Raw genomic sequence first — 22,353 nt, 5'->3', positions numbered from 1 at the left:
TCTTTGTTGAGTAGTTTAACTCTCTTATCTGATACTGACTCATCTTTTTCTATGATCTCTTCTTCCTTCTATCTTCTCAACCTCTCTTTACCGTTCCTTTTTTGTTCTTCTCTGCTTTATTCTGTTCTTTTTTCTTCTTTTTTCAGCTTCAGTCTCCTCCAGATCTGCTCATATTCTTCACATAGTAAATTTCCTCCCCCCACCTCAAGTTATAAGGCACCATTTTTTGATACATATGGACATTTTAGGCTGTTTAGGGTTGCTTTTTTCTGTCCATAGTAAAAACTATGCCGAGGTGTTTACAATAAAAACACTGTTCCCTTTCTCTTCTGTCCGCCTGACAATTACAGTAACCCAGCAAGCCAATGCATCTCCCACTGAAACAGAGTCAACAGTGATTACTATTGACTGCTGCTGTGGGGAGGATGTTTTCTCATTACTGGGCTGATTAAGGGGGCTAGTTAGCTTGGGAAAAGGCTAAACACTCCTTAATGGGTAACAAGATGCTCATTAATGGGTCTTGTTAGTTAAAGTTAAGACTAAACATGCTCAGTGCTAGGGGAATGGTCCTTATAGGCTAATGGACAACACTAATGGGACTAGTTAGCTTACACCCAACCTGTACATGCTGATGATACAGAAAGAGCAGATTAATTCAGCAATTATGAGGGACACTTAGCTAGCACTGAGGCTAAATGTACTAATGACGCACAATCTGTGTGGGTTAATGGATGGTCAGTAGAACGCCTTGTTAGTGCAAGAGCTAAACAGGCTAAATGGATAACTGCAGTAAAGAGCCACTTATAGGGAGGATGGCAAGAAGGGCTAAATGTGTTAACGTTGAGTGCTACGCTAAAAGAGGGTGTCAGTAGGCAATAATAATAATAATAATGTATGTTATGAATATTATCAAAGTGACACCTAGGATTGGTGTAACAGAAGATGAGAAAATAGAATCTAAAATGTCTCAAACTGAAGTGCAGCAGACTTTAATAGGCACATTTGTATTATAGTTACTTAATATATCAGACTAATATTCAGGAGGGGGTATGTCCTGTAGGCTTACATTATAAACACATATACTGGTGTGATATATGACTTTGTAATTTATGATTTATCTGGCTGTATACTCTTTGTGTGCTCAGATATTAACAGCCTCTTCATAGTGGGAGTATGGGGTAGGAATAAGACAACAACGGTTTATATCAGAACTGTATGTGGAGGTGTGCGCTTGTTTCTCTTCATTTCTGTCTTAATGTGTCTTATTGTGCACTGGGGTGGGCTTAGAGCAGACACGTTCTTGGTGCCTCCTATAACGTGTGAGTTTGTATATGTGGGTGTGTTGGTGTTAGTGAGGAAGGATATCTGTGGGCCTCAAATCCCCTACAATCCCCTTTGAGATGTGTGTGAATGTCCACCTGCTGCATGACAATTGACCACCATTGTGCAGACAGTGTAATATGACGGCTGTGTGTCTGCCTGCAAAGTCTTTGAGCTGTCTTTGTTTGTATTGCTCCTAATATTATAACTCAGATTTTTGTCTTGTCACGAGTTCAGCCTGCCCTTCACTTTTGATATGGTCATTTGGTGTTTAGTTAATGGATGGTTTTAACTGGAGAGCTATGAAATATACAAAGCTAAAAAAGGTCACAATGTGAAAGCGTCATCAAGGCTGGATTCCAATGGAACATGTGCATTATTTTTGTAAAGGAAGTCTGAACAGAACTCTTAAACAGAAATCCTTGTTTGGTGGTCCAACCCACCACTTTCACTTTACATATTCTTATTCTCATCCTTCTCTTTCCTGCTCATATCCTCCTTTTTCTTCCATCTTGCTGCATTCCTCTTCTCATTTCATTGCCCTAACTCTCCCTCTCCAACACTCTACCCACCTCCTCATTCCCCTTTATCCCCTCTCTCTCAATAAGGGAGTGATAGATGCAGGTTGTCAGGTGTCGCTGGACTGACGCCACAGAAACAGCAGCTGCCAGAGCCACTTCCTCCATGCTGTGACACACACATGCACACATAAACACAAACCCTCACATACCGGTACTACTAATTCCTTTCTACATCCATGGGACCTTTCCTTCCTTCCTTTTCTCTCCTCCTCCTCTCATTCCTTGTTTAAACTTGTGTGTCCAAACTGATCTCCTCTCCTCTCCTCTCCTCTCTTCTCCTCTCCTCTCCTTCTCTTCCTCTCCTCTCCTACCCCATGCTCTCCTCCCTCTCTTCTCCTACCCCATGCTCTCTTCCCTGTCCAGCTGGAGGTGTTTTTTTGGTGATTACCTGCGGTTTTATTGGCTAATGGGTTGAAACATACCAATATGTCTGCCGCTGCCCATCTGAGGCTGGCCCTGCTTTTCAGCCAAGATTTGCACACAAACCCAAAACAGTGGATAAACAGAGGCCTATGTGCACTACTACACATTAACCTGCACTAATTTACATGGACGAGCAAAGCCAACAGACAAACACACACAGCCACAAACTCTGTACATGAGTTTGATTTGTGCAAAGATAATGTCATGACCCATTTGTTTCAGTGGATCTAAGAGTGCTCTGTCTGGATCAAACAAATATTAACTGTAGCACTGTAGCATATACATTGGTGAGAGATTCAACAAAACTGTAATTGATTCATAAAAACTCATCACTAAGGAATTTTCTTAGTAAAGAAAGAAAGATTTTCCTCACAGCTCTTATTTCCATCATATACCTACAGGGGCCCACGTTTCATAGTTTTATCCCATCCTAGAATACAGCTTCGTCACTATATTTCATGACAACAGTCCTACCTAGAAACTAGCTTGGTCAAAGTCTTGACCCAAAACGGTGAACTCCGGCCTTCCTGATCTGCAACATGTTCACCAGAGGAGAAAGTGGGATTACAAATACGGTGAAAATAAGAGAGAAGTAAGAGGGGCAGGGGCTTGCTTTAAATCTATTCAAGGTCATACTTCAAAGCGGCTCTACTGTCAACATAGCATCATATATATATATGTTTGCTGGTCTTCTGTATTTAATCTCTAACTGTGCACTCACCTCTATAACCTTTAACAAGCCCTCCAAATGAAATGAGACATGTGGAATTGGTGAACTACTAGACCCTACTGTGATGACGGATGAATTAAGGGTCAAACCTATACATAAAGTGATTACATACTCATGTGTGCAGTCTATTCATGTGTGTGGGAGGTCCATATGTGGTTATGTGTCCATGAGTGTGTGTGTGTGTGTGTGTGTGTGTGTGTGTGTGTGTGTGTGTGTGTGTGTGTGTGTGTGTGTGTGTGTGTGTGTGTGTGCACCTTTATCTTGGTTTGTGTGTTCTCCAATCTCGTTGTCAGGATTGCACCATGTCCTGATCTCTCATCCCATAATAAACACATACAGGTCATCTCTAGGTAGTGGTGACCATCTAGTGGATGTACGACCCCCCCCTCCCCTCCCCACATTCCCCTGTCTCTCTCTCTCTCTCTCTCTCTCTCTCTCTGGGGCTTTACTGGGAAAGCTGCTTATCGGAGGCAAAAGAAAGCAGCGACAGATAGATGAATGGAGAGGCAGATAGATGAATCCTGTCTGATATGACTGACTGACTCAATAGATTGATGGCGACCAGCTGACTGGTAGTCTGACAAGAAGGCTTTCCTGCTGACTGATGAGGCCTAATAGTTATTTAAAAAACTTAAACAAAATGTGATAATCATCACAATACTGCTCAAAAAATAAGAATTCAAAGGTTAATGAATTACTTATCTATCAAGACAAAATAACCATGGCAGCCCTAAAATGAAAATCACTGACTTTTCCCTGATTCTCCACTTAAAAGTGGTAAATGGACCCATGGGTAATGGATAAGCGGATGTTAAATCCAGTGTTTTTAATCATCAACAATTCCCATGAAACAAAGCCAACAATTAATTGATCTAACATATGTTATCTTTGTACATAAAGCTTGATGCTTAAGCGTCTAGGGCCTCGATTGTGCGATATTTGAGACTTGTTTTTGGAGACTGGCATTGGAAAGAATGGATGGGGTGCAGAGGAGTCACTCTCAGGTATATGGAGAGTATCTTGAGCCTGATTGTTTTTTTACTGTGATGGTAAATGTTTGCACTTCATCGTATACATATCACCAGCTTATTATTAATGTTATTATAAATCCAAATGTTATGTACACTTATTTTGCCTTGCTGAAGAAAGAAGTGTACAAACCACCATTGAACCAAAACAATTAATCAATAAATTGTTTTAAAATTGACTATTGACTTGATTCATGGGCTAAATGGTTCTTTTAATGACTGACTGATTGATTGTGTTCTTAGAAGGGCAAATGAAGGACCTAATGTAGGTTGGGTATGATTTGAATATCCACAAAACAGGTGAGCCTAAATACCTTTTCACTTCCTGGACTACTTCTGGCCACCAACAAGAGACAAGCAAAGGATTACTGAGCCTAATTCCTGGTACTCTTCTCATCATATGGATTATGGCTCTATCCGTTCTTTCCTCTGCTTCCTTACGTGAACTCCCGACCCCTAGACATAACCTCTGACCTTCTTCTGACACTAAGTTATCTCCTAGACAACAGGCTTAGAGCTTACACTCTACCTGTGAACATAATCAGCCAGATCCTAAAATGCAAACACTACCTGAATCACTCTTTGCTGCTCATGAAGAGGTCAAGGTTGAGGGTGAAAGGGGGCGTGTCTGGGTGTTGTTGGAATGAATGTGATTGGATGCTTATTTGTCTATGTATGTGTGTGTGTGTGTGTGTGTGTGTGTATGTGTGTGTGTGTGTGTGTGTGTGTGCATACATGACAGAAAGATAAATGGGAAGGGCAGAGGAAAAAAAAAAGATTGTGTTGGGTGTCCTGGTGGCTCACTTAGCAGACAGGGAAGGAGACGCACCATTTAAAAATCTGGGTTCACATCTGGCCTAAGGCTCTTCTTGAATGTCCTGGATCTACTTTAATAGCTCAGTAGTGTAGGTGCATGTGCTTAACCATGCAAAAGAGGAAGTTTAAACTAAATGAAGTGCAAAAAAAGCGTTTTTTAAGACTGTCCTTAAGTCAATTTTAAAACAGATAGATCACACTTCGATGAAAGCTTTTTGTGGTATCTACAGTTTTTTGGCAAATTTTCTAAAACAACGCTGACACCTGAAATGTTTGTAGTCGAACTTTGATTAAAAAAGCTTAAGAAAAAAAAAAAAAACGGTGGCTGAAGACTTGAAGCAAGCAAGTGACAGGACCATAAATGTAACATGACCAACTGAAAGACGTTAAAACAATAAGTTAAAATGAAAGCCAACCTTGGATGGTACGTTTGAAGAAGGCCTTGCAGGCCTCACAGGATGCCACTCCATAGTGGTATCCTGACGCAATGTCCCCACACACCAGACACAGCCTCTTCGGCATTGAATTCAACATGTACTCGCACTTAATCTGTGAATCTTCTCCAATTGTTGATGAACAGTCCTCGTAACGCTTTGATCCGGGGCCGCCGGCAGGACCAAGGGGCCCTGCGTTGGAGCCATAAAGGCTCGGGGAGTCTAAGCCGTTGGGATGGCCGTTCATCGTGGACGAATAGGAGCCTGAGGCGTCGCTGGAGCCACCAGGGGAGTGATGGTTTAGACTGTCAGTCAGGGAGGCAGGACTAGACGGCTCAGTCTTTATATAAGAGGACGGACAGTTGGAGTCTAGGTGGCGCTCCTTACTGGACATTCTGCAGAGAAGCCTGAGGGAGTGAGACAGGGACAAATAGAAGCAGAAGAAGACAAAGTATTACAAGAAAATGTGTAAAATGCAGTCAGTGCTGTGCTACACCACAAGAAAAATAGTGACGTTAAGGCATTTTTCAAGCTCAATTACAGCAATCATTTGTACTAATGTTGTATTTCCTCACTGTCACTTCCTATGATGGATTTATATTTTTCACAAAGACTTACAAGTTCTATAAATGACACACAAACATGTACACACAATCCATCCATCATACTTGATATTCTTTTAGCAGGAGAAATGAAAGAAGAAGGCATACAGACTCAAATGGAAGGGACAATTTAAAAAAGAAAAGGGAACAAAAGAAGAAACAGCCTTTAAAACAAAACAAAACAAAAAACAGAATAAACTGATTGCGGTTTACTTGGAGACCCATGAATAAAAATTATGTAGCACAGAAGCTTCTGTACTACCACACAGCCCCAGAAACGCACACACATGCTTAGGGTCGACGGTCATTCGTCATTCTGCAGTCAATAGCAGCTTGTTCTACATGAAGGTAATCAGTAAGCAGCCTCTCTGCTGTTCAATCATCCCAAAGACAGCCTCACACAGTCATGATTCTCTCTCTCTCTCAACACACCAACACATCCAACCAGATACAAACAGATACACATGTGGTCATATTAAAGCACACAATGACGAAAGCCTCTGAAGAAGTTACTGTAGGGGAAGCTAAAACAAGAAAAGGACATTTTTATAAACCAATGCAAAACGTATCTAAAGAGTGTAAGCCTCTCACTTTCTCTCTCCAGCCATACAGCTTTCCTTGTTTCTCTCTCTGCTCACCTGTTTTTCCTTCTTCCTCTCCCTGAGAATTTCGGCTCGTGCCTTGTTAATGGCAGTTGTAATTAACAGCTATCTTCCCTCTGTCCATATCTCTCCATCCCTCTCTTTGTCTACCTTACTATCTATCTGCCTGTCGCCCTATCACTTCCTATTCACTGCCATCTCTCTCTCTTTCTCTCTCTCTCTTCCTCTATCTCTTCCTCTCTGCATTACCACTCTCCATTCCTCTAACCCTGCCCTCCCTCCCTTCTCTCCCGTTTCATTGTTAAAGGCAGAAAGCACAAAAGGGGTTTTTAATTAAGGCAGGATGCTGCTAAACGAGGGGCTTCTAAAGTCCAGTCGGCCTGTAAAAGATCCCTGTTCTACAGGGACCCATAAAACACAGACAGTGCCTTGACGGAGAATGGAGCGCCAGTCAGGGGAGGGAAGGGTGGGGGGATGGATATAGTCGACAGACAGACAGACAGACAGACAGACAGAGAGACAGACAGTCAGACAGACAGACAGTCAGACAGACAGACAGAAAGAGAGACAGACAGTCAGACAGACAGACAGACAGAGAGACAGACAGTCAGACAGACAGACAGTCAGACAGGCAGACAGACAGACAGGCAGACAGCTTTAGAAAGCCACAGACAGAATTGAGACAGAGGAATCTGCTGCAAAATCAGATGACAGCCAAATGACAGACACTATTTCTACATCTGTATTCTTCACTTTTTAATGTGCTGCATTGTTATTTGATTAGAAACAGCTTATTCTTATTCTTTAACCAAACCCACACAGATACTGTGAGACCAAAAACTCTCCTGTCCCAGAATTGCACTGCTTTTAAATCCATTTTTTCCTTTCATAAAGTGACATGACATTTATAATGTACAATACTTTGGCCTTTCGCCCCCTCTCCCTTTTCATCATATATTTTATTCTCACCACCTCTTCTACCCTCCGCTTCCTGGAGTTTCATCTAATTCAGTGACTCCATTAATCGTGGCTTTGTGGTATTCACCAATGTCTATAAATCCATTTATCTGATGCTAAGGTAGGCCTTCAGTTTGGAATGAGGGGGATGGTGGAAAAGATTTGGACACAAATCAAGTGGAAGAAAGTGAGGTAAAAAAAAGAGGGGGAAATAAAGAGTCACTGGATGGATAGAAAGAGAGAGAGACTTGAAAAAGTGAGGAAGAAATGAATGCAAATATTTAAGAGTGACGAGACGCTGAGAGATCGCACAGGTTTGTCTATGTTCCAGGAGAGGGATAGAAAATACAGTGGTGACAGAAAAAGAGAGTAGAGCCATTTAATATGATGATGTGATGGTGATGATTTAATCTCTCCTTTTTCACTCTTTATGCTCTTTTATGCCCCCTTCCTTCGACCGTCAATCCCTCAGAGAACCATTAAGTGAAAGAGTTTAAGTGCAATAAGATCTCAAGCGCTTTTCCCCCCTCCTATCTCTCTCAAATTCTCATCCATCTTTCTCTTTTTCCTTCTTCTTCTCCATCTCTCCTCTCTCGCTCTCTCCATTTAACTCTACCGTCTCCTTTTCTCCCACTCTGCTTATGAATGAAAAATAATGGCAGTCGAAGGGGGAGGAATAAAAAGGAATAAAAAAAGAAGACATGCGTTCAGAGGAGGGGAGAAGAGGAAAGAAGATTAAGAAATCACAGGCAGCGCGCTGTGCCGAGCGAGAGGTTGAATGCATTTATGTATGTATGTTATCAGTATAATTATGGAGCTATGTAACGACGGCTCAGTGCTGAAAGAGCAGTCTTATTGTGCCTGTCTGCTCTTCAGATGAGTGCGGAGAGAAAGAGAGGGAAGGGGCTGGGTCTAATTCTTTATCAATTCTTTATGTTTTTAGGTGTTTAAAGAGACTTATATGAAGTGAAAGGCTTGAGTGTGTTCCTTTCTCTTTTTGTTATTTCACAAGAGGCTTTTAGACGTGAGCCGTGTGTTATAAGATGATTTCAGTAAAACACAAAGAAGAGCTGTAATCATGTTTAAGGCTTAGCTGTTTTTTTTAATACTGTTAAAGACATTTTCCTTTTAACCCTATAGTATATTTTGTTACTGCCTATTGTAACAATGTTGTAAAAGAAGAGCCAATAGTAAAGACATTTTAGAGATGTATGAATTGTGTGTAAATATGATATTAGGACACTGTCACTAATCATATAGCATATAACAATTCATTTTATCATTTTTGATTTACAGTATACGATGTCATGAAGAAAGGACTGGTTTTCAATTGTTTGAAGTTTTTAAATTGACAGACGGCAGCTTAATCAACAAATAAAGTGGACATATAACGGTAATTTGAGCTCCACATGTGCAGTAAAATAAACAGAACAAACTAGAAAATGCACACTCCCAGCCTTTTGAAATACAAAGCTGCATAAAAGATGATTTTCGGATCTATGAAAGTAAGGACTACAAGTTCATTTATCTAGCTTTATACTTTAAAATGAGTTGCCGTAAATAAACTGACCACAAGAGAGCTTCCCAAAACTGCCAAGGCAAGGGGATAAAAGTGGCTGTTTAGTTCCTGCAAACATCAAATATTCAGCAGGCCTATTTACCTGTCCCTTACATGGAGACAACCCACACTCACACACACACACACACACACACACACACACACACACACACACACACCAGAAAGATTACCACCTTCCCTTGTCTCCATTACCAGCTCGATCCCTGTCATTTTCTCTTTCTCTTTGCCCTTATTTCTTTCTTTCACTCAATTTTGAAGACACAGTGACTCACGAAAAAGAGATAAATATGTGGACACATGGAGAGAGGAGGCAACAATGACAATGAAAGGAAACCGAGGAAAAAGACAGTTTTTTTTCCTGTGTGTTTTGAAGGAAGGTGGGCCACTTTAGTATGACAAGCTGTCATTAGAGCCGTGGGCTGAGGCTGCGCTCTGACAACTGGCAGGGACAAACATACAATCATTGTATTAAAGCAACTACTCTGTGCCTCACTTTGTGTCCCGGTGCTGTTTACTGTGTGCTCCTCTGCTCTGTGTTTCTCGCACTCTCTTATTATATACAATCTTTGCTCGACTGCCACGCTAGATGGCAGCCATAAACACAAACTGATCCTCAAACAACTCCAAACTGTTTTTGTCCCTCCCCTGGGTACAGAACAAAACGGCAGAACAGAGAAGAGAGGAGAACAGAGCAGAAAAGGGGGGATAAGAGGAGATGAGATCAAAATGGAGCACTACTTGGGGTACCAAGTAGGTGTCTATATTTTTAACATTCACCTTTAACTATCAAATCAAAAGTTGAGACAACACCTGGTCTGGTTGTCTGACCTCGCCTGCTCTACTGGACTCATGTTGCTGGTGGCATGTCCCTAGAAGTCAGCAATTACATGGTGTGTGAAACAAATGCATCATAATTTAATTATCAACACAAATAATAAACCGAAATATGATCAAAAATGAAGATCTCAGACTAAAAATAAATGGAAATATGAAGCTTATATTATGATTAAGATCTCCAGTTTTATTTAGAGAATGACAAATGCTTAATCTACGGCTTAACAATTTATAATGCGTATATGCAGAGGAAAGACTCATGTCACAGTTTTCAAAACAAATTCCTATAGAAAAAGTGATCAAAATGAGGGGAAATATAAGAGCAGGAAGGAAAAGTGGGGGAAAGAGAGGAGGAAGCAGTAGAGACAGAGAAGGAAGAAGTGCTGACAATGTAGCTGCAGCGGGTTGGCTAATACCTTTCCATCACACCAAGCATTGTGCTCTCGATGCTGATAAGAACACACAGTCCAATAAGCAAAAAGAGAGGGAGAAAACCTTACACAATTCTATCTAGATTATACCGCCAATGCTTTTGGAGAGAAAATACATTGAATTAAAGAATGGAGTAAGGAGAGGAATTGGAGCAAAAAAAAAGAAAAGAAAAAAAGCATTTGCATTTCCATAGTCAAATGAATAGAACGATTTCATCAATAGTCTGGATTGCTTTTTTAGCCCCGACACTTGTCTGTTTATTTCTCTTTCTCTGCTCTATGTCTGTATCTGTTGTACTCCCTTTTCAATGCTCTCCTATCTGTGGAGGGTTGTTGAACTGCTTGTCTGCTTCTTGGCTCAGTACATGGACTAGTGAGAGTGCACACACATGAAAAACATGTAAACTTGACTTGTAAGCTTGATACACTGGATCAAAATAAGGAAGATGTGGTTAAAGAATTAAAGAATGAATATTTTTCTGCATTCAAGGACTAGGGAGGATGCGGTGAGAAACAATCAAAAACACAGAGACATGCAAATAGTAGAGAGTTTTTGTGTGCGCTATCGTTTGTGCGATTTTATAGGCACCAAGTAATTGAATATGTGTTTTTACAAGTGCACTAGCCGACATGTGTGAAGAGTTTAAAGGCACAGAGACAGAGAGAGAGAAAATAACTTGTGTGCTTGTGTAAATGTGAGTGTTCGGGTTTAGCTACCCCGGCTCACAGTGTGTGGATGATTATAGTTGTTTTCAGGGAGGAAAATGAATAAAATAAGAAATAAAAACTCACGCAGCGACAGTCAATCTAAACCACTCTCCCTCCTACTGAGCTCTCTCTCTCATTCTCTCCTTCCTGCTCTCTTTGGGTCTCTAACTCTCTCTCTTTTTTCTGTGGTTGCTTCTACTTCTCACACAAAAACACACTATCATTGCTCCGCTCTCTTTTTAGTGCATCCACACACTACCTTACACCCTACACATATACAAACACACACGCACACACACTCACACACCAGGGAGCAGATCAATTGTTACAGTGTTAGTCGGGCAGGAAACCTGTAATTCACTTCATTGGCTGCAGAATAAACCCCTGATTACATACAATCAATGTGATAATGGCTAAAACACATTCTGCCCAATGGGCTGTCGAGCTGTAAAGACTGGCAGAGGAGAGGATGTGTGTGTTTGTGTCTATATCCCCGCATCTAAAGTGTCCACTGTTTGGACAATATGACTCCTTTCAAGTATGAATTTTAACCAAACAAACACACAGCTTTACAGTGCACAACTATCCACAGACACATACACAGGTGTGAAATGAATTGGGTAAGACTTATAGAGGCACACTAGAGGAGCTAAAGCTGTTATGCTGCATCCTGGGGTTTTATAAAGTTTACACACACACACGCACGCACGCACGCACGCACGCACGCACGCACGCACGCACGCACGCACGCACGCACACACACACACACACACACACACACACACACACACACACACACACACACACACACACACTCTCTCTCTCTCTCTAGATGTGAATGGATAACCAGTGGGAGACAGCACCCACAGGGCAAGCTCAGCCCGAACACGATTGATCAAGAATTATATGCTTTGGAAACAGCAGACTGCAAACTCTTCAGGAGTATCATGTTATATCAATATTTCCTCATAGAGCTGTGTCCTGTACTGTCTTCATCTTTCCGTTTATCAGTCCGTCCAATTTTTTCCCCCTTCTTATAAAACTTTATTTTCATCCAAATATTTCAGGGCTTTCCTCTTCCTCTTAACGTCTGTCTTGGACAGAATAAAAGATGATTTAGGTTTGAGAGCCTGCCTGTGTTGATGTTATTTCAGTAAAAAAAAAAAAAAAAAAAAAAGATATGAAGAGGTTGAGCTTGTTCGGGGCAGACAGTGCACTGCTTACACTGTGTGTGTATGTGTGTGAGTGTCAGATGGGAATCTTGATGATTTAGGTCATTTTCTAGCGCAGCACTAGCTGATAAGTGTGTTGCTGCCAGGCACTATCTTTGTCACCATGTCTCTCTCTCTCTCTTTACCTCTCTCTTTGTCTCTCTTTACCTCTCTTTGCCCCCCCCCCCCTCTCTTTTTCTGTCTCCTTTATCTGCTTTGTGTCATTGTATTTGTAAGGGTGGGTGTCTACTGTAAGAACAGTGCTTCAAGCCTCTAAATCCTTGAGTATGCAGTACACCAGGAGTACAGTAAATAGGTTTTTAACTCTATTTGGGTATTTATTGAATAAATAATTTTAATACATCAATTATTGCAAATAAGATGTCTGATTTAGTTCTACTTTTAGATCTTGGGGAATAAATTGTATTCCATGTACCTGTAGTGACCTCGAGTCCTTTAGTGGGAAAGCTGAAGAGTGGAAATCAATGAAATTACTGAGAGCTTCCTCTTTGAGGTGAACCTCTTAAACTGCATAGTGCATACAGAAAACATAAAATAAGTTATACTGTTTTAATGAAAAGCTTGTATGTGATGAACAATATGAGCAGTAACATTCAATTATTTTAAAAACCATAAACACAGTGAGTTTGATGCAAGCAGTCTGAATCTCTATTTATTCTGCTGATAAGTTGTCTGAGCGATAAAGAGGACACACATTTTAAGGTAGTACCTTTATAAAAGAAAGGTCACTGATCAAGGTTAGAGTTCATCTTTGTAAGTGTGTGTATGTGTGTGCGTGGATTAGCAGCAGTGTTATCATTAAGCAATTCCAAACAACTATAAAAATCTGCCATTGTGGCAGACACACATGTCGTTACAAACACACACACACACACACACACACACACACACACACACACAAGTTCACACATACTTTCGTCACCCTCTCGCTTTCTCAGACAGATAGAAAGGAGAGCTGTATTAAATGAAATTGTCGTGGAGGGAAAAATAACTGTTTAAAAAAGCTAAATATCACCGATCGGATTAAAAACACATTTTATTAAACAGATGGCGAAAGAGGATTTCCACTCTAGTCAATATGACAGGGCTTTCAAAAGTGACACAGGAGAGAGGAAGAGAGAGGGGAGGAGGGGGAGGAAGAGCGACACAGACAAGGAGGGAATGGTTAAAAAAGAGCACAATGCTGCAAAAGACGAAGAGAGGCGGAAAGGAAGAGAGGGAGATTATGTGAATTTATTTGAGAGAATGAAATAGGAGAGGAGAGGAGAGGAGAGGAGAGGAGAGGAGAGGAGAGGAGAGGAGAGGAGAGGAGAGGAGAGGAGAGGAGAGGAGACATAAGTGAAGAGGGTGCAAAAGCTGCATTCTTTAAGCAGATCAGATTTGGGGAAATTGGGCTGTCAGAACAGGATTGTGATGATTTACACCTATCCATCACAGGGAGAGAGAGCCAAGCAGAGCTGCAGTATGTACAATAATGCACAGCATCTGTAAAAATTGCGAAAATCCATCCTAAACAGGTTTAGATCACAGCTAACTTTTCAATTTGGCATCCAATTTCTTTTGAAAGCACATTTGAAAAAGTAAGAACATAATCCACATTATGAGGATATTATACCAAATTGGCACAGATTTGGCCAGTTCACTGGATTCACAGTATTGTTGTTGAATTACATTTCAGGCGTACCAGTGGAAATCTAAAGAAGAAAGTGAATGTATCATAAAGATGTAATACACTGAAATAATTCCTATACATCTTAAATAGATAGAAAAATAAGTTGAAATCAAGACCAAATGTGCACCTAAATATTTTTTTACTTTTGCACATTTTGAACTGAATTGATCTGTGTTGTCACCAGCTGCTGTTGACACTCGTTCCCTCTGCTTCCTCCCGTGATCTTCCCACTCTTCTCCCCCAGCCCTCCTTCCTCCCCCGTCTCCCTCCCCTCTCTCCTGGCTGATGCACCTTACAGCCTCGCTCTCGGACCATCTGTTAGGGAATCTAATTCACATCCAGTCATAATCAGGTTTGCTGGAGTGGCCACTGTCTCTGCCTGAGTCTGTCCCTCTCTCTGGCCTACATGCTTCTTTCTCTCCATTTTATGTCCCCTATTGATTGTCTCACATTTCAACATTTTTCTACAGGGTCTGTTTGTGCAGAATCATTAGTGTGTATTCTGGCATGGATCAAATTTACCTGGTGAAAATTGAGGAATCTTTAGGTTTTATTACAGTTTAATCTGCTGTCACGATGAGACGTCTCACTACTGCATGTCTTTGCATGGTTAGCTTTGCTTTCAGAGGTTTTATATTTACTTTTCTAAAAACTCATCACCTGAAAAAAATAATTGGAAAATGTAAGGATCTAAACCCTGGTTAAGCATTTTTTATGGTAGAATTCATTTATAAGCATAACTTTGACATTGCATGGAAAACAAAGTGCTGCATCTACATATCATCTTAAATATTCATATTTATGTGTTCATAGCAAATAGTCAATGTGTGTATAGAGAATATGTGTGTGTTTATCCATGACAGAGAAAAAGGCGAGCTGAGGTGAAGGGGGTGGAAGTTAATGAGAGGTGAGTGTCTGAAACCCTCTCTTTCTCCCTCTCGTTCTCTCTCTCTGCTCCAGCAGTAATCCTCTTCTATAAATCTGCAATCCAATCAGCGTTGTCCACACTTACACACACCCACACACACACGCAGACACATGAACAAACACACACATGCACACACAGAACTGTTGGGAGGCCCATCTGTGTGTTAAGGCAATCTGCTTTATCATTATGATTACATTGGGCTCAGTTTACAGCAAAGTGTGTGTGTGTGTGTGTGTGTGTGTGTGTGTGTGTGGGTGGGTGGGTGTATTGAAGCGCACCCTGGCTGCCTGACATTAATCACATTCCCATGGTTTGATGGCCTAAATAAAATAGGAATAATATTGTTGCCGTCCAATAAAAAACTGCAGTTCTCCAAAAACAAATTAAGGATTTGTTTATGATTTCAAAAAAGTTTTTCAATCTTGAAAAAAGCCCCAGAAAACAAAACATATCAAAGTTTTTTAAACAATAAAAATTGGGGATTTCAATGTTTTCACTTAAAAAATAAATTCTCAGGTATAAAAAACTAAAAGTGTGATTTTGTAAGAAATAAAACCAATTCTACACGCAATACAAAAAGTGTGCCCTATGGTGGGGGGGGGGGGGGAGAGAGAGAGAGAGAGAGAGAGAAGAGAGAGAGAGAGAGAGAGTGTATGTCAATTGTACATGAAAATCCTATCAACCCAGTAGGGGTTCAGATGTCCCGGAGAGAGTGTCCATTTGATCTTACACTGCATGTCCAAGAATAAAAAACAGACATTCAGTTTTTTTTCCCTCATCATGTTACTATACTGCACACATGTTTAGTCCCATTAATGATGTCTTAATCAATTCAGTTCCATCTGTTGTTCTTACCAGTGTGTATGCTGAGTCACTGTAACACTTAAAGATGAACTCTAAATGAGGAGACCTTTTTGTTCCCATTAGGACATTATTTATGTATCTATTGCAGATTTTCTAGCATAAATCTTCATTGTGAATTTTCTCAGATGATTTTGTGTTTTTTTTGCCAATTGGGGAATAATCGAGGCATGGTTATTTTACGCAGTCATTCTGCAATAAATTAATTAAATGTACTTTGTCTAGGGTAATATAACTTGAGAGAATGCAGCCACAAAGACATTTTGAGGATGTATTTTTTCTCTCTACGTTGAATGCAAATGCAGATTGTGACTCTTAGCCATGGCGTGACTCCCCAGCTTTTGGCAAACCTTTACACCTCTCATCACCAGACTTCACTTTCTGCCAACAAACACACTCACGATGTGCGAGTAACTCTCCTCATGGTGATTGGCTGAGAGTCTGCGTGAGAATGGTTTGCCAGTCCTCTAATTGGCTTGACCCAGACTAACCCTGAAATCCTATTGGACTAAGACTTCCCAGTCTGCAGTGCACACCGGCACTTATACACACATAGACATGCTGACACACACTAAAAAATAAACAGGTATGAGAATGCCTAACAATGCACCAATCAATAGTGCTATATGTGGACGCTTTATCAAAACAACAAAAACAGCATGATATGACAATAACGTTTAGGTTGTTATGAGAGCAGGTGACACAATGCAGCTTAATGTTTAGCTGCTGGTGTTTAAAAGAATAACAGAAGTATCGATGAAGTTTTTGGGCAGCTTTCCGGAGCACTTTCTTTTTAGGCACCTTAGCATGTCTGTTTAGATCATGGCAGTGCATTGTCAAAACGGGCTCACATGGAAAAAATGCATAATGAAATATAAACAAAGAGCAGCAAGCACATTTATCCCTTTACATTTTTATTTGCATATAATAGTGCAATAAGCCTGAATTATGCTAATTATATACAAAACCCATACTCACAACTATGGAATGACAATCTTGGCATGTGGCTCTATGTCTTCTCCAGAAAACATGGAATGATTAAAAGACAGAGAGTGTGTGTCTGTGCTTCATGCGTCACACGTTTTGCTGTGTTTCAACATGAAACAAGCCGCATATTTACAGTTTGTGTTCTAAAAATGGACGAAGGCAGCCCTCACTCTCACCCGCCTCAAACAACAGAAACTTAGAATGGGTTTCTACAGGACAACTATAAAGTCCAACGTCTCTTTAGTCAAAGCTTTTCATGCTTTATTGCACATGCAGATGGCATGAGGGATTTCAGTTATGGTTTAAGTGACTGTCCTTCAACCAAATGTTATAATTTAAAGACTGCGTGCTGCGATGCATTTGCACTACTGAAGTGTCCTTGAGCCAGAAGTTGAATCCCGCTCTCACATGAAACCTCGTATATACCGTAAAGACAAACACGAATAGAGCTACAGGTAAAAATATGTAAAATGTGCCGCAGCAGCTACAAGCGTTATCCAGGGATTACCGGTATTACATTATTTTAAAAACAAAATATTTTGCCCTTGGATACTGAGTGAAAAATGTTAAGAACCTTCAGTGAAAAATACTGCTCACCCACTGTTCTTCTCATCATTAAGTAGGGTGCCATTTATCTTATTATCTGTCAATGTCAAAGTACAAGCTGTGTATTGAATATTTCCCAAAGGAAAAATCTCTCTCTCTCTCTCTCTCTCTCTCTCTCTCTCTCTCTCTCTCGGAATTGTCAACATCTGATTGTTTTAAATAGAGGGAACCTTAAAGTCGATGATACTCTCTACTACTCACTCTATGATAAGCAGCTTATTACCATTTCCTTTAAAGGTTTATTTTTTCAATAGGATAGTGGATAGAGTAGGAAGCCGGGGAGAGAGCGAGAGAGAGTGGGGAATGACCTGCGGGAAAAGGATCCACAGGCCGGGCTTAAACCTGGGTCGCCTGCTTCGAGGACTATTGCCTGCATACAAGTGGCACGACCTAACCACTAGGCCATCTGCAGCCACAAGCAGCTTATTTCAAAGATATTTCTAATTATCTATTCCTTGAAACATGAAATACTGCAGTTTGAAGAGACAATAAAGCCTGCTGCCACAGAATAATGGAAAAGGGGGGAAATATTTGAAGTAATAAATGAAAGAAAATCAAACATGAAACCTTTTATTTTGATACATCATTGAGAAGTTCTTTCTCTCTCACACACACACACACACACACGCTGAACACTAAAACACTGGCTTTTGATGTCTCAAAGTGCTTGCCTTTCTTTTCCCTTTCATCTACGGTTTACAGAGGTCAAGTGTAGCCTTTGTGTAAAACTGAACCAAACAGATTCATAGATTCTTTTTTTCTTTTACATGTTTGTCCCTCTGAACTTTCTTGTGTGTCTTTGGGTGCGTGTAGCTTTTCTTACCTGGGGTTGTAGAGGGCATGTGCGTCTCTCATGTGGTTGGCCTCTAGTGGATCGTAGCTCTGGTGCATCCTCCAGGCGCCAGCGCCGCATTTACTATAGTTTGACTTGGAGTTATCTTCACTGCTGCTGTTCACCAATGGCCCCTTCGATAAGTTCATTCTGTAAGCAGAAGAAAAGTGAGTTAAAGTAAGTAAGGTGTGATGAATATTTAGACCCAGATACAGCAAGTCATCATTTTTTCACATAAGAATAATGCAAGTAAAATAAACTACAACTCAAACAACAAACATTTTCAACACATCTGATTTTGTTTACCATAGAAACCTGATACACACAAACACACACATGTTTTGTTTCCTGTGTGTGCAGAAGATACAACACACAGCTGACAGTTTTAGGCGTTTACATTCAAGTAGTCTAGGCAGAACAGGAATCAGGAAGACACATTTAGATGAAGCAATACGTAGGAAGACATGCTGAAAGCAGTGCCAGACAGACAGACAGACAGACAGACAGACAGACAGACAGACAGACCGACAGACCGACAGACAGACAGATGACTTTAGACCAGTACACAAGGCTTTTGTCCTGGAACGTGTTAACAAATTTCCATGAAATATATCCGTCTGTGTACGCAGATGCCTAAGACGATGCGTCAGGCCTCTAAGTGAAGCACTCTGTTTTACGTCAGAGGAGTTTTAACAGTTCCAGCTCTGGACGCGTCTGTCTTTCAGAAGGAGGGAATATAAAAAAGAGGAGGGACTGCTAGATGTCAATCAAACCCAGTACTGTCGTCATGGGAGGAGCTGCTGTTGGGGTGATAAGGTCACCGCTGGCAAGAGAATCAAAATCATCCGTAGCCAAAAAATAAATAAATTAAATAACACCGCTTGAGAGAAAAAAAAGGAACAGTGCTTATAGCTGACGTCAAAGAGGAGGAGAGGAGGCAGGGAGCATAATACATTTGGCTGGGTGGCCTACATTAAAAATAAACTATCACCGGAGAAAGGAGCGGACAGTACAGAAGAAAATAGCGTCATTACAGGCAGACAGTAAGGATATTAAAAAAAGATCAATTCAAATAAGAATAGATGCTAAAACACTTTTGCTAATAAATTGATCCTTCTAAAATGAAATGAAATGCATAAGAGACGCCTGAGGCATTCCTGTGCTTTGATTCTTGAGCATGTGTTTTTTTCCACAATACCTCAAAAAAGTTTGCTTGTTGTAAAACAAGCAAATTGGGAAATAATTTACTTTATGTAGCTGCATATTTAAATCAGAGATTATTCATCAAAGTCTTTAAAGTAAAAAAAAAAAATTCTTTCACATTGCTTTTTTAAGATACTGAAAAATCGTTTTACTTCTGAACATGTCAAACCAAACAATCTGGTCACTCTTTTAGCCATGCAGCCGCGCTGAATGGCTACTAAAAAAATAAAATAAAGGCTTATATCATCTGGTTATAAATATCTTTCAGTTTTGTTGGGATTTTCCTGTAGTTACCACATTCCTGTGAGTGCGTTGTCTCAGCCGAATGTATCAGTAAACAGAGCAAGATGTTAGTATGTGTCACAAACTGATAGACACATGTTTACCACACAAACACACAGACGTGTGTCGGAGTCTGTAGGTGTGATACTGTCCCACAGTGGGTTCCTTTTCAGGTGATGGCCGCGTAGACAGACAGGTAAACGGACCAATCAGCCATCTGACAGCCTTCCCTCCCTGCATCCACAGAGCTGGGTCGGCTCAGTGAGAGGTGGAGGGCCCGGGTGTGTAATATGTAGGTTTTAGTTCCACTCTGGTGAATAGGAGGAATCGATACCTCGCTGCTGCTGCTTCAAACACTTATTGGCTTTGGTTGCAGTGTCACAATGCTATATAGACAGGCAACACTTAATACTGCGCTTTTTATTGGGGAACAGTCTGGACTAACACCTGACTAAGGTACATCCAGTCACATATGCAGGTGACGTTTGTAGTTTGAATCCCTATCCCTGACATCAAAGGCTCATAATAAATCAAATGTTAGTCTTTCCACAAGCCAAACAGAAAATCTAAATCTACGTTCGAGATTAATTTACCAGAAACGGAGAGTTTGAGCCGCAATTGAAGGATGAAGGAACCAATATACCATAAGATTTAATTTTTGAAAGAATACTTTACCCATTTCTGAGTTCAGACAAATCAGATACATATTCAGCTGAACAGCAAAACTCTTTTGATTTTTGCAGAAATAGCTCCAGTCTGTCGCTTGTACTAGCCAGAGCGCTTGAACTGTTCAGGATTACCAAGAGAGATTCTGTTTTATTACATTATGCCTTATGGCAAGGTAATCGGATATTTTCTAATGTCTTTATTCTTTTCAGAGGATTAAATGTGGGATCAAAAGCATCTTAAAATCAGCACACAATCATTTCAATCAGGCAATATCGGAGGTTTGTTTTTCAATTCAGTAATTTCAATACAGGAACATTTTACAGGTAAAACGTACAGCAACAGTTCTAGATATGTATTAGAAATTAAGATGTACTAAAAATTGTAATATTTTTAAAAAACAACTTATTTTGTTTTAAGGATTTTTAATCATAATAGGGGTTACATGCCGAAAGCTCAGGTCATAAATATTTATATTTGCAGTAAGTAAAGGAAAGAATAGAGCGGGAGAGTATTAACCTATGTGATTCTACCTAACCTATTTCACGCTCCTGTCAGTACATGTAAGCGACACCACCACACAGATACACACAGATACACACCCACTCACATGAATGTAATAAGGTTTCTGTGTGTGTGTGTGTGTGTGTGTGTGTGTTTGAAAGCAGGGAGATCGTGGGTGTCTTTCTGATGCTCAGTGACTCGCTCATGTGTTGCTGGCCCATCTGTGAACAGAATGACCATGACACAGTATTAGTGTGCGTATGTTAGTGTGTGTCTGAGTGTGTGTGTGTGTGTGTGTGTGTGTGTGTGTGTGTGTGACATGGTGATGCGGTGATTGATGAGACAGTTGCCATTCTTGCTAATGCAAAACGCACCTATCCCTGAAGGGAGCAAATGCCAAAACACACACACGCTCATTCACACTTACACACACACACACACACACACACACACACACATAGGGCTGCAACTGCCCTTGGTAATTACCCCTCATGTCTGGGCAGTGTGATGTCTTCCAGCCACAAATGCAATAAATATCCACAAACATGGCGAAACCTTGTTTCATGAACAAATAAAGTTCCATAGGGGACACCTGAGTGCGGATTAATGACTGAACAGAAAACTAAGAGAAACTTGCTGGATAATCGTATTAAAGAACTAGAAGGTTTTCTCATGCAATGTGGCGTTTGATTAATTTTTCATTTACAACTGCTGGCTCAAAGGTGGTTAAGGTGGTGAAAAATGACTGTACGGTTCAAAGAAAATTTCCAAGAACTTAAAATAAAAATGTAAATCTAATGTGTAAAAAAATGATGACGTATATGTAAAACACCAATCCTGGTCGTAAATAGTCTGAAAAAAAGATTTCAACATTTATGTGACATGAGAATCATCATATCATAAGATAATCACTGTGAGTGTATAAAGATGTTTATATGCAGATGTGTCTGACATTTCTCCGTGTGTAGCCGGATGCAACCGAGCAGGTGGGGTTTAGACCCATCCCTTTGTGTGTCTGAGTGAATGTGGATGTGTGTGTGCGTTAGCGTTAGCGACGGGAGCTGTTAGCGGGGCAGGCGGCAGATGGGCTGTCGGCCTTAATAGGGACTGAGCGGGTGCAGAAAGGTGACAGCTTCACGAGGGAAGGGGTGGGGTGGGGAGGGAGAGGAGGAGCGTGTGAGGTGGTGATGGGGGGTGAATGTTGAGGGAAGGTGGGGATAAAGGGGAAATGAATTGCAGAGAATCTGCGGAGGTCAAGAAAAGTGCTGCATACAGGAACACACCTACTGGGGGTAAAAGTATTCAAGATTTGTAATTGATTCAATAGATTCATTTGTATGTTTGTATTTGTGAGTTTTCATTATCCATCTGTTTAACTGGAAATGATAAAAGCAGCAAACCTTAGTTCTAATAATAAAAGATTATTTCTACATAATAATTTTAGAAAAAAGAGAGAAACAAAAGAAAAGTTTAAACTTATTCAGATATATAAATTAATGTTCTCTTTCTTAATTTCAGGTATGCTCTTTTATTTA

The 22,353-nt window shown here is 40.5% G+C and overlaps 1 protein-coding gene across 3 annotated transcripts in view; it reads right to left on the bottom strand.

The window, feature by feature from the left end:
- The window catches only part of esrrga (estrogen-related receptor gamma a), a 72,402-nt gene that overhangs the window by 43,354 nt on the left and 6,695 nt on the right, over positions 1-22,353 (bottom strand). For all 3 annotated transcript variants that reach the window (XM_029278619.2, XM_065953098.1, XM_065953097.1), the window contains exons 2-3: positions 18,155-18,313; positions 5,315-5,739 (exon numbers count right to left, since the gene is read on the bottom strand). In XM_029278619.2, coding sequence (XP_029134452.2) covers positions 5,315-5,739; positions 18,155-18,313 — 584 coding nt within the window. The remainder of the gene's footprint in view (positions 1-5,314; positions 5,740-18,154; positions 18,314-22,353) is intronic.

Source organism: Labrus bergylta, chromosome 3, assembly GCF_963930695.1.
Source record: "Labrus bergylta chromosome 3, fLabBer1.1, whole genome shotgun sequence".
In the NCBI taxonomy this organism is placed as follows: domain Eukaryota; kingdom Metazoa; phylum Chordata; class Actinopteri; order Labriformes; family Labridae; genus Labrus; species Labrus bergylta.
Note: the sequence above shows the minus strand (reverse complement) of the source record. Positions and strands in the feature narration are given on the sequence as shown.